The sequence below is a fragment of the Mus caroli genome, chromosome 9 (assembly GCF_900094665.2).
Source record: "Mus caroli chromosome 9, CAROLI_EIJ_v1.1, whole genome shotgun sequence".
Classification (NCBI taxonomy): Eukaryota; Metazoa; Chordata; class Mammalia; order Rodentia; family Muridae; genus Mus; species Mus caroli.
The window spans coordinates 36525159-36542931 of NC_034578.1; the positions used below are offsets into that span (position 1 = coordinate 36525159).

Genomic DNA, 17773 nt, shown 5'->3' on the forward strand with positions numbered 1-17773 from the left:
CCCCTCTCTCCCTCTCCCTCCCTTCTTTCTCTCCTTTCTCTCGCCCTGTGTGTATTCTGTTCATTTGTGTATATGTGAGATGTATGGTCTATTACAGAAAAAAGATGATTACAGCATGCAAAACAGTGCTATAATAAAAAAGTGCTTACAGAGCCTTCAGTCACTATGCTATTCTCAATTTTCCTTTATACAAGCCACAGGATAATCCCATGTACAATCACACATCCTCCTTTGTCCAAAGAGGAAAGTCCACATGTTCATGCTTTTGAGTAACAAAAATTTAGGGTATTCATTCAACTTCCAGTTTTAGTGAGGTCCACATTTAGAGCTTAAAATTACAAGTATATTCTTTGCTGTTGTAAATTGCTTCTAATTACTGTAGTTTCTGATTCTTATTAGCCTCAATACTAGATGCTGGTTGCTAACTTGACTGGAAAATAATTATTCATTAATTGAATCTGTTCCTAGACAACTTCATATCTGTGTATGATGTATACTGGTTATGTTTAAACCCAACTCTCCCTTATCCTTATCCTACCCCATGCACCCATGTTATTCACTACTCATTTCTAGAGTCTTTTTATTTATTCTAGAACCTCAATGGAGCATCTGGAATGATGGAATTGGAACATTTTTCTAAAGAAGGGAAGATAGGACATTAGCCTTGGGAGTCATTTTCTGGGTGAGACTGTGAAGGAAACCGTCTGCAATTGGCTTGGAAATTATCTCCTGGGTAAAAATTTTAAGGAGTATTGTCTACAATTAGAAACCTAACTACAGAAAGACATTCAATCATCAGGAAAAGCAATAATATTTACAACAGCTATCTGTATATATAAGCATCTTTTTTCTCCACCCCTGTGATCTAAACTCTAATCTACATACACAACAAATTTCACCAAGAATTTCTTTCCACAGACTCCCAGGAGCTGATTCATCCATAAACATGACAAACCACACTATGGTGACAGAATTCACCTTGCTGGGCATCCCTGAGACAGAGGGCCTGGAAAATGCCTTGCTTTTTCTATTTTCAACAATGTATGCCTGTGCCCTGCTGGGAAACTTTCTCATTCTTACTGCAATCACTACCTCCCCAAGACTACACACACCCATGTACTTTTTCTTGGGAAACCTCTCCATTTTTGACTTAGGTTTCTGTTCTACTACAGCTCCAAAGATGTTGTCATATCTCTCAGGATGGGGTGGAGGGATCTCTTTTCAGGGATGTGTTGTTCAACACTTCTTCTATCATTGTCTGGGTTGCACATTGTGTTTCTTGTACACAGTGATGGCCTATGACCGCTTTGTTGCCATATGCTTCCCTTTGAGATACACAATCATCATGAACCACAGAGTATGCTGTGTCTTGGCCACAGGGACCTGGATGAGTGGCTGTGTGCACGCCACCATCCTAACTTCCCTCACTTTCCAGTTGCCCTACTGTGGCCCCAGTGAGGTGAGTTATTACTTCTGTGACATGCCTGCAGTGTTACTGCTAGCCTGTGAAGATTCCTCTCTAGCACAGAGGGTAGGTTTCACAAATGTTGGTCTTTTATCTCTCATTTGTTTCTTTCTCATTGTTGTGTCCTACACTCGAATTGGGATCTCCATCTCAAAAATCCGCTCAACAGAAGGCAGGCAGAGAGCGTTCTCCACCTGCAGTGCCCACCTCACAGCCATTATGTGTGTCTATGGACCAGTCATTGTCATCTACCTACAGCCCAACCCCAGTCCATTGCTTAGTGCAATTATTCAGATTTTGCACAATCTTGTGACACCCACCATCAACCCATTGATCTACAGCCTGAGGAACAAGGATGTGAAAGCAGCCCTAAGGCATGTGTTTCTTAAGAGGTGTCTTAGCCTGGAAGTAAATGAAAACAACTAAGTGTTTGCTGAAGAGTGTCTGATTCAGTTTACTTTGAGTCTATGACTTAATTCACAGGACACATGTCATCTATAATTCCAGGGCATATTAAATTGAAATGTACATTACATCAATTTGCCACTTCCTTCACCATTTGAAGATACAGGTTTATTTTATATTTCTCTGTTTTATGATGTAATGTGTGATGAAATGTCTGCACAGATGTGTTAATTTTTATGCTGTGTGAGTTTGCTCTCATCACCACTGTTCCCCAATATGTGTTTGTTATCTAACTCTAAAGGGGCTCACAAACTCACTTACTCTTTTCCATTCACTGTCTCAGAATTTTATATCCATTCTAAATGGAGAAAGTACATTCCAGATTTCTACAAAAATCTTAGGAATTCAAACTAATGAAAACTAAATTAAGTTGAGCCTTTCACATGCAGTCTTGTGAGAATCCAAACTTGTTTCTTGCTCACATCTTCTGTATTTTAGAAGTTTCTTGTGTTTTAATTTTATCCCTTGAAAGGCACAAACCTTGATTATTTCTTATTAGTTGCTCACTATCCACTTCAGTTTTATAACATTGTCTCACATCTACCAAAAGGCCAATTAAATTGAAATATATTTATTCATTTTAAAAACAGGAAATTTGGTATAGGTATAATGTCTGTAATCCAAATAGCTGTAACTTTCCATGGGAAAAATTATGTGGTTTCTTTTTTAGAGTATCATGTATAACTCATTTCCCATTCTTTACCTCTATGCTCCAAATTGCCGGGAAAATTAAATAGATACATTTCATGTATAAAACTTAGTTAAGTTTTTAGTGAATATGTTTTTTTTCTTGTTCTGGTTTTAATTTTCTCTTGGTTATTTTATATCTACCTGATTCAGGGTTTTTCTTAACTGGTACAGTCTTTCCAATTTTGAAAGAAGAAATAAATAAGTTATGGAGAATAAGAGAAGAAATAAGGAAGGAAATATAGAGCTGTGTTGTAGAAGAAAATTAGTAGTCCACAGTGGAATAATTAGTGTTTTCTTTAAATCAAATTTCTGTCTATAATCATGGGTGGATGAAAACTACTTTTATATTGGAAAATATAAAACATGCCCACTAAATCTGAGCAATTCTGTTGGAACTTATTCAAAGCACTCCAAAGACAGTGCATTTCAGTAACCAGGGTGCTGCGATGTCCTGAGGAGGAATCTCTAAAATGAGATATTCTAGCACACAAACAGTCAGTTACTCACACAAGAAGTTAAATAGGCATTACTGTAACCTGGGACACCTTAGGTCCTCTCAGACAGCCACAATTTATTTGAAATATTAAACATACTAATGTTAAAGAATCAAAACCCACAGTTTTATATCCCCTTCAATATTCAGCATAGACCCTGAAAGTGGAGTAACTACCTCTCATAAGGAGGCCATAGCTTCAAACATTCTGGTTCTAGGGACTACCACAGTTATTCCTGTCTAACACCCACCCTTTCCTTTCTGCACTTGCCTTCTGGACAGAATGCCAAAGTGACATCTTTACAAGCTTTCCTCTTCTGTTCATTCTCTATTTTATTTTACAGTGTGTGTGTGTGTGTATGTGTGTGTGTGTGTGTGTGTGTGTGAGAGAGAGAGAGAGAGAGAGAGANAGAGAGAGAGAGAGAGAGAGAGAGAGAGAGAGCACAAACATGCAACAGTAATCAGAGAATGACTTCCCCTTAATTCTTTCCTTTCATCATGTGTGTCCAAATTATTGATCATAGGTCATCATTACATATGGAGTCATATTGAATTCTTGCTATTATGTCATCCTTGAAGTCACTTGCCCACAGATGGTGGTGTTATTTATCATTTGTTTGATGTGTTATCTCAAAAATTACTTAACCAGAAAGGTATTTTACTTTGCACATTAAATATGATCTTTTTTGAATTCATGGTGATTTTGTGATTAGTTCAATAGCATTTTATGCCTACACATGTTGGCCTGAATATTGACACATGATTCTCTACCCATCTTATTTGCTGATCTTGCTGAGGTCCAAGGGTTAGGACCTAATAGAGGTATTCAGTTGGGGCTGTCTTTCCACCTAATGCTTGGGTTCTCAGCTCTGCATCTGCTTCTATCAGCTTTTGTCTGAATCCTCTTTGATGATGATTGGCTCTAGATATCAATCTATGAGTATAGCAGAGTATCATTAGGAATCATTTCATTGACATTTCTTTCTTTGTATTTGGGTTTATACAAAGTTTGTAATCTATCCATACTTCCTTTTCCTGACCATTCAGTCAGTTTGGGCATGGGTTCCCATTAGTGGCATGGGCCTCATGTTAGACCTAATGGTTATTATCAAAAGTTCTGAGCCACCACATCTTATAGGCAGAATAAAAATTGGGTGAAAGGTTTTGTGATTGGGTTAGTGTCCCACTCCCATGACCTCCTTCTTTCTTTTCTCCCTTCCTGTCTTTCTTTCTTTCTTTCTTTCTTTCTTTCTTTCTTTCTTTCTTTCTTTCTTTCTTTCTTTCTCTCTCTCTCTCTTTCTTCCTTCCTTCCTTCCTTCCTTTGTTTCTCCTTCTCTCTCTCTTTCTTCCTTCCTTCCTTTCTTTCTTTCTTTCTTTCTTTTTTCTCTCTCTTTTTTCCTTTCTTTCTTTCTTTCTTTCTTTCTTTCTTTCTTTCTTCCTTTCTTCCTTTCTTTTTCTTTGTTTGTTTCTTTCTTTCTCTCTTTTCTTTGCTTCTTTCTTTCTCTCTTTTTCTTTGCTTCTTTCTTTCTTTTTCTCTTTCTCCCTTCCTTCCTTCCTTCCTTCCTTCCTTCCTTCCTTCCTTCCTTCCTTCCTTTCTTTCTTTTAACTTATTCTATCATATATTACATCCTGACTGCAGTTCCCCTCCCTTTACACCCCACAAGCTCCTCCCCCATCCCCCCACCTCCTCTTTCCCTATACAGTCCTTCTTAATTTCCCTTCATAAAAGGTTAGACCTACCAGGGATATCAAACAAACATAGCTATGAAGTTGCAATAATATTTGGCATCTCCCCTCATATAAGGTTGAAAGGTGCAATTCAGTAGGCTCACAAGGGTCCCAGAGCAGGCACAAATATCAGAATCAGCTGCTGACCCTCTGTTAAGAGTCATATAAATACACTAAGCTACACAACTATACCATATATACAGAAGGCATGGGTTAAACTCATATAGGTTCCCTGATTGTTAGGTCAGGTTTAGTGAGCCCCTACAAGTTTGTTGAATCTGTGGGTTTCCTTGTGGTGTCCTAGAGCCCTCTGGTCCCTACAATCCTTCATCCCCCTCTCAGCAGGATTCCCCAAACTCCATATGTTAGGCTATGCATCTCAGCATCTGTTTCCATCAGTTGCTCAATGAAGTCTCTCTGAAGACAACTGGGCTAGACACCAATCTATGAATATAGCAGAATACCATTAGGCATCATTCCATTGACACTTTTTTTTGCAACTTGTGTTTATTTCTATTCTGTGTCTCTGAGCCATCTGGTCACTAGTTTCTGGTCCTCCAGGCAGTGTAATGGGTGGGCTCCCTCTCATGGCATGGGTCTCAAACTGGACCAGTCATTGGTTAGGCACACATAGAATTTCTGTGCTACATTAACCCTGCACATCATGCTGGCAGGACAAATTGTAGGTCAAAGTGTTATGGTGACCATTTTTATCATATTTGTTCTACCCATTCATAATCATGAGAGATCGTTACATGTTCTAATATATTATTCAATTTTTTCTTTAAGTGCTTGAAGTTATTGTCATATAAGTTTCTCTTGTGTTTCATTCTCAGAGTTTCCTTTGCTTTAAAGACACACTGTGACCAAGGCAACTATTATAAAGTACAACATTTAATTGAGGCTGGCTTATTGATTTTAAAGTTCAGTCCATTAGCATCATGGAAGGAAGCATGGCAAGGCACAGGAGGAGCTGAGAGTTCCACTCTTGTTGTGTAGGCAAACAAGAAAAGACTGGCATCCAGGCAGCTAAGAAACAGGTCTTAAAGTCCATGCCCACAGTGACACACTTCCTCCAATATGGTCCCACCTACTCCAACAAGGTCACACCTCCTAATAGTGCCACTCCCTGTACCAAACATATTCAAATCACCACACTTGGTAAGAGTTACCATAAGAAGTTTTATATTATTTGTGGCTATTGTGAAGTGTGTTATTTCCATGATTTCTTTCCCATGCCATTTTACATTTGCATATGGGAGGGCTAATGGTTTATTTTGATTCATTTTGAATCCAGCCCTTTGGTGATGCTTTTTGTCAGCTATAATATTTCTCTGGTTGAATTCTTTGACTCACTTAGATATACAATATAATCTGCAAATAGTGATACTTTGACTTCTTTCTTTCCAAATTTTATTGTCTTACTATTGACATACTTCTGTGACTCCCCTTTTGAGTAAGATTTTATCTATTCTATAAAGAAGTTTTGTCTAAGAAGGTAAAATTTGCAAGAGAGAAAAATTAAACTGTAGCTTTTGGGGCATTGCTTCATCTACCAAATGTATATATGAATATGTTTGTTTGTCTATATATGTACATACATATGTGAATAAGTATATGTGCATGTCTATAAGTATGCATGAATACTTGTGGAATTATTGATACAGGTGGTCAGGTTCTGCCCAAGTGTTTGTGTCTGTGTGTGTCTATGTGTGTGCTTGAATGCTCCCTTTTTTCATTTTCTTTTATCACTGGCTCATGAAGAGTTAATGAACTCCAAGCCTCTCACCTGACCAGTGAGGAGCCCTTGAGCCTTTTTTCCCTTAATCCCCTGCTGCTATTAGTAGGAATTAATTACCAGAAGGCAGCAGCTTTTTACCTTAGAATAGCAAAGAGTTAAAAACAGAAGAATTGCCAAAAATAAAACACCCTTAGCCCCCAAATCCACCCATCAGTGCCTGCCATCACCAGCACTGTGTCTTATAGTTTGTTTGGGTAAAGGTTTGTTGATTCTTTCTTTCTTTCTTTCTTTCTCTCTTTCTTTCTTTCTTTCTTTCTTTCTTTCTTTCTTTCTTTCTTTTTTTTTATTTTATCAAAGAATGAACTCTTTGTTTCATTGATTTTCTTCGTTTTGTTCCCTTTGTTTCTACTTTCTTGATTTCAGCCCCCAGTTTGATTATTTCTGGCTGTCTAATTTTCTTGGATGTGATTACTTCTTGTAGTTCTAGAGCTTTGAGATGTGCTGTTAAGTTGCTAGAACAAGATCACTCCAATTTTCTTTTTATGTAGGCATTTCGTGTTATGAACTTTCCTCTTAGCACTGCTTTCATTGTATCCTATTCTTTGTGTGTTGTGCATTCATTTTCTTTACATTCTAGCAAGTCTTTAATTTCTCTCTTTCTTATTTGATCCAGTAGTCATTCTGTAGAGAACTGAGTGTCTGGACATACAACCCTGACCTTGATGGTTCCCAAAGCCTAGCAGACTTGGGCCTAGTTAGAACTTAAATGGGAGAACATGAGCTGGACCTACCCCCTGTTTCTTACCATGGCTTTACTAGTTACTACTAAGTTCATTTGAAAAAAGACTCTATATTCTTACCTTAACTAACATCAAGAGATCTCCAGTTTTACTTAGCATTCACCATCAGTGCTTCATGTATCACCTTGTCATGGACTGTCTGCAAAGACTAAAATCCACTACCTGGACTCAGTGACATCATTTAAGGGTCTAAGTGGAAATCTTCATGTCTGTATAACCCTTGCATTTTGTGTGCCTGCTTATTTACATAGGATTTCAAAAAACAGGCATGTTTCAACCCCCTACCTATTATTGGTACATTTCTATTTGACAAAAGCTGCATAGTGTGTAACTCAGTGGCACCCAGCCAGGTTTAGAGTAAACAATCTCTATGGAAATTGATTTTGGCTTGTGAGAATGCAAAGTGATGTGCACCAATTACCTAGTTGCAAATATGGTTCAACCTCATTATGAAACTAGATAACTGAACTGTATTAATATTTATAAGCCAATGGTACAAATCTCAAAAGAACACAAGTTAAAAGCTTATATAATTGAAAACAGTTATTGATCCTATGTTTATACTAGGATCTAGGAAAGACTAATACACAAATAAATTTAAGTAAATGATAAACATATAATGGATTCCACAGTATTTTATGTGCTCATTTTAGGTTATAGCTTGGTAATGTTTGTAGTGTTGGTGTTTGGTGATATTATTTTATTTTGTGTTTTTGGTTTCGGAGCATTTTTTCTGTTGCATTGGGTTTCTCTTTGTGTTTTAAGAAGGAATTTAAGATTTGGTGAGTAGGGAGGGAAAAGGATCTAAAAAGTCTTGAAGGAGGGAAAGAAAGTGAACAAAATACGCTTAAATTTAAAAAGTTTTAAATAATAAAATGGAAAACAAAAACAAATGTACACCACAGGAAATAAAGGACCCTTAGGAATACCCAGATACTATGATGTCACTGTTTAAATTTCTGACTAATTTCAAGACAAGGAAAGGGGGAATATTTGGACTTTTCTCTCCATGAGAGAATGAAGTATCTATCTTTGGGTTCTTTCCTGGATATGGCATCCACCTGAACCAGCTGAACCTCTTAGTATTATATTGATTACAAGTGAACTCTAAACCCAGATTCATGACAGATCTGACAGCACCATCCCCATCTCCTCCTGTGACTTCTGCTGCAGTCAATGTACCCAAATCATGAGATTTCTCAGAGCTTCCTTGCAGTAGCAAAATATTGTTATTATTTTTATTGCAATATTATTAAATATTTGGGTATCTTTTGTATTTATAATATTTAGCTGGCGTGTGGGTATTATGAAATCCATATTTCTGCATTTGGAAAAGTGGAAATTACTTAAAGTCCCCATACTGGAACAGTGGAATTTGTAAATAGGTAAAGAAACTCACTAATTCATAATGAATGCATGAACCCAGAGACTAGCAACAAGAACAAGAGAAGACATATCAACATGATATTTAAGCCAATATGAGGTGGGCGAGAAAGAAATTTGGGGTTTATACATCTCTAACAAATAGCCAGAGGATAATTCACATTTATCTCTGAATTTCTTTTCTAAAAGATAAGAAAAATAGTCAGAATTTATATACTCTTATAGTTTAGTAAAATTGGCATAATATGACTTGCCATTATTTTATATTGTTGCATTTTTTTATTTTTTGTATAGTGCTACAGTAAATATCATGTCTAAACATAATTTAGTATGTAGACAGGTATGATAATGCATTTTTTGCTTTGTGTGAAGCATTTACTTGATAATCTGTTCATCTTCTGTCGAGAAATGAAGCCAAAATAGTGACCCACTTATTAGGAGAGCTTATTGCTTGAATCAGGAAGCTGTCCTGTGGTTGCCTGGCAACAAGTTGCTGTGTGGTTTTATATGCCAAAAGAATAGGAACATCAGCTGAGATGCTGCTGAGAGGAAACAGGATAAAATATTTTCTTTCATTTACAATCAACCTTTATTTTTCACAAGCCTAACATTTTATTCTTTCAAGTGTGGATTCAGGTACTGTAGTCTATTTAAATTTAGCAATCAGAGATAAGGATGTCAGCAGAAGGATGTTTGGTTAAGCTCCTCTGCACACTCTATTTCCAAGTTTTCTCCTTAGGAGACACAATGTTACTGAATAAAAGTAGAATCTCAAGTTTATTTTTCGCTGAAAGTTGAAGTGCAAGGAATTTGTACTACCCTTTCCTGAGACTACATTAAAGAACAAACAACTTACTGTGGCAAGAGACTCTCAGACCAGGAGAGTAAGCTGCTTTTACATCCCTCTGGGAGTTCTGAAATTCAGCTTTTATAAGTCATTATCCAGGCTGGAATGGATTTTTCTGTGATGCAGCTGCTTTAAACTCATCCACACTTTTGTTAGCAACTGCTCATCCATCCCACTGTTAGTAAAACTCATCAACTCATTGGATAGGCAAGTTGGCCTTCAATTGTGCTTGGGCTAGTATTAGATTATATTTTTCACTAAGAATTCTCCCTAGTTTTCATAATTGTTATACAACTGCTCAGTGCCCTCTGTGGGGTGAATAGACATTCTTTAGTTCTCTAGGGTATATAGCAAACAAATTTGGAATTCTTTCTAGTTACCTGTATAGGAGTGAAACAGATTTATTTGTGGTTTTTTTAGCCACACTTTGTTACTTTCAAATTACATTTGAGAGGATTTCACTTAACTTTTCTGTGTAGGCTCCCCATGTAGTCTGTGTTTTTCAGAGGTGTTGATCTCTCCTTCAAGACATTTAGGAAAGAAATTGAGAAGAGGTGGTTACAGTTTCACAGTCATATGTAGTGTGTGTGGCACTGGCATGTGCCTTCAGCTTCCTAGACTTCAATTTCCTCCTATTCAGTTCTGAGTAGCAGTACTTTAATTCATGAGAATACTGGAAGAACATGGTGATATCTATTAAGGTAATAAACAGCAATTATAATGAAAACTCAGAGAGCTGAAAAGGGTTTGAAATTTTTTAAACAATTACAATCCAGCTATATTACGAAACAAGTGATGATCTGAAAATATTAAGGACTTAGCACAATGCCTTCACATGGTAGACCTTGTGGAAATACTCCATATACTATTCATTTTTGTTAATTGACAGCAGAATTAATTCACAATATTAACTAACTATAATGCTCAAGGAATTATTCTCTTCTTTTGAAGATATAGATACCTCAAAATTGTCATGAAAGAAAAGGAAATAAATGACCTAACCAAATAGCTTAGGAACCAATGTGATCTGGTTTTATAGAAGATTTCTTTTTTATTATTATTAACAAACACTGAAAGAAGAACTACCTAATAGACCTCTCCATCATGCCTGTAAATATGGGGAAAATTCTTGGGGGGATTTTTAACTAGCTATAAAGATATTTGGACACACTTGCCTCACCTACAGTTCAGAAGGAACAAGCTGGGATTTTATCCAAATGGAAATGAACTGTCTGGTGAAGGAGGTTCTGTTTTGGGTATTCTATCATGTCACTGTGTGGATAGCACATGTTTGTTTGAAACACTATTCTGTGTTCTCAAAAACATTTAAAGGTTTTCTTTAGTTATTTATCAATATATGAATATGCATGTAGAGAGCTTATGTGCCGTATGGGTACATGTGCAAAGAACTTAAAAGGAAGGAGATAGTGGAGTCTTTGAGTGACAAAGATGAGGAGTCACTAAAGCATCTAATTGAATAAAGTTCAAGTGACCACTTTGAAAATACGGTCTATTATGAGGCTCAGGATATCTTATTATTGTTTAATTAGCACCAAATCTGAGTACATCATACTAGAGAGAAAATATGAAGAGTTTACTGTAGCAATAATGAAAAGAGTAGTCATGGTGAGCAGAAGGGCACTCAGGAGTATATAAAAAATCTCAAACTAGAAATGTTTAGGATACCAAGACATTTCATTTTATATTATCTGTGACTATTGTGAAGGGTGTTGTTTCCCTAATTTCTTTCTCAGCCTGTTTATACTTTGAGAAGAGGAAGGCCACTGATTTTTTTTGGGGGGGGTGTTAATTTTATATCCATGCACTTTGCTGAAATTGTTTATCAGGTTAGGAGTTCTCTGGTGGAATTTTTGGGGTAACAAGTATATTATCATATTATCTGCAAATAGTGATATTTTAACTTCTTTCTTTCCAATTCGTATCCCTTTGACTTCCTATTGCTGTCTAATTGCGCTGGCTAGGATTTGAGAACTGTATTGAATAGGTAGGAAGAGAGTGGGAAGCCTTGTCTAGTCGCTGATTTTAGTGGGATCGCTCCAAGTTTCTCTTCATTTAGTTTGATATTGGCTATTTGTTTGCTGTATATTGCTTTTACTATGTTTAGGTATGGGCCTTGAATTCCTGATCTTTCCAACACTTTTATCATGCATTGAAGGAAAGGTCATCCAGAGATTGCCCCACCTGGGAATCTATCCTGTATACAGCTACCAAATCCAGACACGATTGTGTATCCCAACAAGTGCTTGCTGACAGGAGTCTGATATAGTTGTCTTCTGAGAGGCTCTGCCAGTGCCTGACAAATATAGAGATGGATGCTGTCAGCCAGCCATTGGATTGAGCACAGGGTCCCCAATGGAGAAGCTACAGTAAAGACCCAAGAAGCTGAAGGGGTTTGTAGCCCCATAGGAAGAACAACAATATGAACCAACCAGTAAGTACCCCCAGAGCTCCAGGGACTAAACCGCCAACCAAAGAGTACCCTTGGAGGGAGCCATGGCTCCATCCACATATGTATCAGAGGCAGGCCTTGTTGGACCTCAATGGGAGGACAGGTTCTTGGTCCTTTGAAGGCTCAATGCACCAATGTAGGGTAATGCCAGAACAGGGAAGCAGGAATGGGTAGGTTGGTGTGCAGGGGAATGGGAATGGGATAGGGGGGTTTCTGAGGGGAAACTAGGAAAGGGGATAACCTTTGAAATGTAAACAAAGAAAATATCTAATTTAAAAGAAAGAGATGTTTAGCATAGTTGGTCAGTAGTGCAGGAACAAAAATGAGAGGTCTGAGAAATCTATTAACTTTGTCTATGACACAGGTTCTTTATTAAACTAATCTGATAGGACCAATAAAGTACTTGACATTTTGTTCTTTAATACTCTGTCTAAATGTACAATGAGAATCATAATTCAATTCTCATTAGCAGTATAGATTTCTTCCTACCCCCCTCCAACATAAACCTTCTGCATAAACCCAGGGAAGAAAAATCACCAGGACAGACAGAGTAATAAATGAAAATGAAAATATCTGTTTCCCTATTGGATGTCTTCAGTCCATCACCCTAACATTGTTTTCAGTTTACCTACTTTGGGGATAATCAAAGCCACCACTTCTGTAACATTCCTGCAATTTTACTCCTAGCTTGTACTGGTAGCTTACTGATCCAGAAGGTGATTCCAATTAATGTTGGCTTTCTGGCTCTGAAGCTTCTCTTCAGTGTTTGTGTCCCTTATGCACACATTGGGATTGACATTCTGAGAGTACATTTAGCAGGGTGCAGGCAGAAAGCATTCTACACCTGCAGTACCCATCTCAAGGGGTTCCTCTGTCCCTACAGACATATAATTATCATCTACCTGTAAGACACACCAAATCACATGCTTGATGCTATGATGCAAATATTAAGCAATATTGTCTCACCCATGCTAAATTCTTTAATTTGTTCAAGAGGAACAAGGAAGTGAAATATTCCTAAGGAGAGATTTCAGGGATATAATTCTTGCTGTTCAGAAATGAATCATGGAATTCAAAACTTTGTTTCCTATCAAATCTTCAATTCTTTTATTTTAAATAAAAAAATAACTAAAGTTCACCATAAAATATTTAAATATATGTGGTATCTCTGTAAGATTTTCTATGTTCTTGTGCCTCTACAATCCCTGATTTCCTCTAAGTAGCTTCATAACCAACTCTAGTTAACTAGATCTGAATTCTAGGTAAGGAATGCAAGGGCATGGTAATCAACAACAGAGATATCCCCCACATCTATAATCTTTAGCCCAACCTTTTGTTCTGGTTGAAGATTAGAGTCAACTGTGACACTATTCATTCTATCTCAGTGTCAAATCAATCTCATTTCACACTTTACTTCGGAGGGGTAACTTTCCTTTTCTGCTCACAAGTATTTCAGTTCCCCTGTTTATTGAAGAAGAACAAGGGCTATTTATAAGGTATACTATTACCTGGTCACTGTGATGCTCTCTTACAACTATCATCTCCATACATGCACACATCTCTCCCAGGAAGTAAGCTTTACCTTCTCTTTGAAAGAGTTCTCAATATTAGAAACCTCAAATTACAGATACAAAATCACACATGAGTGAGCACTATGGACCTAAAACACATACCTTAGCTTACTAAGACACTTCTGTTCCTAATTGCCCACACCTCTGGGGGTTGACCTTCATTACCTCCTTGTAGCCTTAACACACCCCTCTATGTTTCCAGAGAGACCATGATATTAATAAACTCTTCAGGAACCAACTGATAATAAGTCCTGTGAACAGGTCTTATACACATAGTGACCTCACTGTTAAATCTGTTTTCATCTCTGCATTTCTCCACCTATACTAAAAGCAGTTAGAATCTGGTCTTCTTCAACAATCTATTGATTGTTAAACATGGCCAGAGCCCAAGTCCAATGCCTCCCTTTTTGAGACTGTGTTATCAACTTGATACTGTTACAACCCAGAATGGCAATTTTGCTTGTTTTGTGGAAAGATCTCAATTATCAGTTGTTATTGTGTTCAGCTGGATCTCCCATGAAGTCTCATTACCTTACTTCATGTCTAATAAGATTTCAAATAAAGATAATTTTCCATTTTTCTTTTTTAGAACCTGAGAAGCAGGAATGAGGCACGTTTATTGAAGTCATGCACACATTTTCCTGCTATTATTTTCATCTGTGATTTTTACCTGTACATTTATCCAGGCATCAAGGTCTGTGAGCTAAATAAATGTTACCCATTTACAATATACCAAATCATGAGATTTTGGTTAAAGCAATGAAAACTGGATAAACTCCCTTCAAAATATGATTTATTGTGTATTTATTGGCACAGGAGAACAGAACATTAGTAACTTTAGGGTGTACAACAGGGTGTTCTAGGTTGAATTCAAATTTGTACTTATATGAAACTAGAAACATACAGATGTGCAAAACTCAAAACACTAATAATGACTCAGTCTTTGGACTACTTCTAAGTAAATTTCTCACTGACTATATCAAAAACTCCAAAAATTTGAAGTAATGTTCAATCATAACACCCAACATTAGAATTTTTAAAATAAGAGGATGCACCTAGCCTTACAGAGACTTCATGTGCCAGGGTGGGGAGATAAGAGGTCCCCCATCTGCTCAGAGGAGAAGGAAAGGGGCATGCAGGAAGAACTGTGGGAAGAGGAACCCAAGAGGGCAGTGAGTGGGATGTAAAGTGAATAAGTAAAATAATAATAATAATACATTTTAAAAACAAAAATCTAGATATATGCAAATAAATACTAATTAGAATGGAAACTACTAAAATTCACACTAATTATGATTGTTTTATATGGAAAAACTATATTCTTCTATGGTATTGGATTGTTTTTTGGGACTATTTGCTTGGAAGATTTTTTTTCTAGGCTTCTACGCTGAGGTAGTGTCTGTCTTTGTTATTGAGGTGTGTTTCTTGCATGCAGCAAAATGCTGAATCCTGCTTGCATATTCAGCCTGTTAGCTTGTATTTTTTTGTTTGTTTGTCTGTTTGTTTTGTTTTGTTTTGTTTATTTTTCGATACAGGGTTTCTCTGTATAGCTCTGGCTGTCCTGGAACTCATTTTGTAGACCAGGCTGACCTTGAACTAAGAAATCCACTAGCTTGTCTTTTTATTGTAGAACTGAGACCATTGATGCTGAGAGATATTAAAGACAGGTGATTACAAGTTCCTGTCAGTAATGGGTGGAAATTTGGGGAGACTTCAGAAGCAAAGAAGCTGGAGTTTTTGTTTAAGGTATATATTTTTCTTTTCCTTTTATTTTTGAGTTTATAATATAATAACCTAATTTTTTCTTTTCTCTTTCTACCCATCCATATATCCATATTTCTCTTTCAAATTTCGGATGTATCTGTTAATGATTGTTGAGAGCCGGCCCATGGCTCACATGGACTGGGTTTCACGTGGGAGGCAAGCTGGGGCTGAAAAGAGAGGGGAACTAGGCAGTCGAGAGAAAAATGGAGCTAAGTCAAGGTTCCTGATCAAAGCTCGAATGTTTAATAGAAAACTGTGCTTATATAGGTGGGGAGGCCCATTCTCCGCTAATCCATTCTTGGAGCCTGGAACCAGCTGCAGGTGATGATGTGCAGGATAGGGTGATGTCTCCCGAATAGCTCATTGGCCTCTCAGCGGGTAGCAGTGTCTTGAAGGAGAACAGCAGCAGTGGCTGAAAAATAGAGTCATCTAGTCAGGAAGGCTCCACTCTAGGTAATCTCCTTAGTGGCAGCAAGGTCAAGGTCTGCATTAGCCTGCTTCAGGCTGAGGGTGTGTGGTTTACAAATGATAACTGTTACATACATGTATATAAATTATATTCACATGCATGTTCCTCAATGTAACCTGCACAGTCTGTATAATGTTCTTGGTATGTATATGTTTTCAGAGTTGGCCATTTTGTATTGGATATCCAATTAGTGGGCTCTTTGATAGAGAAGACAATCTCTCCTACTGTCCACATTCTTTAGTTCCCTACAATTTTAAAATTAGTTTTAACTAATTCTAAAATAATGGGCTTCATGATGATACTTCCAGTATGTTTAAATTTCAGTTCTACATAGAGAAGGATTCTGTAGTTTGTACATCAATGTGAATGTGTCTCATACTGTTGAGGCACACACTAGAAAAGGATTAAAGCGTCATCTTTAAAGTTGCTGTGTTTTATTATGCCATGTAATTTTTGTATGTGAATTCTTTTCCAACCTAGAATCCTCCTGAAAAACAGAGAGCAGGGTGCCTTTGAGAGATGCTGCATAGAACAATAGGGGTAAGTTTCTAGTTAACACGTATTACTCTTCAACAGGCACATGAAATTACTTTTGTGAGCAAAACCAGTGTGTCTGCATTACCTCCTTGCTTGCATTTCTTGTAGACAGGAAAAAATTTGGGTTGAAAATTTTGCGGGTAAGTTAGTGCCTCTATTGCTTTATTGGGGGGTTACTGCCTGGATACAGGAGGTGGCCTCTTCGGGTTTCATATCCTCTTTGTAGTGAGTAATGGCTAAAGTCACCCCTATTGATTCTTGGGTGCCTCCCTTATTCTAGGTCTCTGTCTCATCCTAGAGATGCCCCCACCTCCTCACCCCCATCAGTGGCAGATTTCCATTTAGTTTCATGGCCATCTAGACATCTCTCATGTCCTTCCCCATACGTGATCCCGAACACCCCCATTACCACCCCCATTTCTCCTCCCTCCCCATTCCCTTCCTCCATCTGCCTCTTATAACTATTTTATTCCCCCTTCTAAGTAAAAGTCAATCTTCCTCACTTGGGTCTTCCTTCTTAGCTTCTTTAGGTGTGTGGAGTGTAGCATGGTACCTGTATTTTATGGCTAATATACATTTATAAGTGAGTACATAACATGCAAATCCTTGTGGGACTGTGTTATATCCACTCCAGTAGTGACCCGCATGACAGGCCTAGAAACCTGTACGTAGTCTCGAGGTGAAAAGTTCATGGAAATTTAGTCTCCTGGAACTGTGGCATCCTGTATAACTAATGCTCCAATAATGCCCTTGCTTTAGTTGGTGAACAAATCTGTGTGCTTTCCCTTAGTATTGTTTTATTATAGGTGTCTCCAAGTAATGACTTGCCAAATACCTATGAAATATTGAACTTTGCTTCCTGGCCTTCACCAAAGCCCTAGGTAATCCTTGAGCCAACCATGAGCTTTCAATTCAGTAAGAATGTTGCATATTCAGTGACATTCTGAATTGCCTCTAGTATTGTAAGAGAGATAGTGAAAGAAATCAGGCATTACCATCTACTACATAGAGTTAGAAATCTCAGGGCAAGCTTAGCAAAATATACTAAGAATCTTCATTACAGTCAGGTATGGCAGATTACATTGCATATTAGAAGAAAGTTGGTGAGTTTTTCTGACAAATGGAGATTCCCTACAGACACTTAAAAGAATAGCCGAGTTACTCCCATATGCAAGAATTTATCATAGCCAAGGAAGAACTAGGTTGTGGTCTAGGAAGTAACTAGAGTAAATACTTAGAACTATAGATAGCTGAGTTACACCCATACAGAGGAATTTAAAATGGCCTAGGGGAAGGTGAACTATACATACAATAGACTAGAATTGGAACTATGGCAAGGGCATGAAGCCC

General features: G+C 37.5%; 1 protein-coding gene across 1 annotated transcript; it reads left to right on the forward strand.

Moving 5' to 3' along the window:
• The first annotated feature begins 943 nt into the window (after positions 1-943).
• LOC110302156 (putative olfactory receptor 10D4) lies at positions 944-1891 on the forward strand. Its single transcript, XM_021172956.1, has one exon. It carries the CDS (start codon positions 947-949, stop codon positions 1889-1891), a length of 945 nt encoding a protein of 314 aa, XP_021028615.1. The 5' UTR covers positions 944-946.
• Positions 1892-17773: the final 15882 nt, after the last annotated feature.

Bases quoted from the DNA above. Each gene is read 5' to 3' on its own strand.
- LOC110302156 (XM_021172956.1), top strand. From the start codon at position 947: ATGACAAACCACACTATGGTGACAGAATTCACCTTGCTGGGCATCCCT.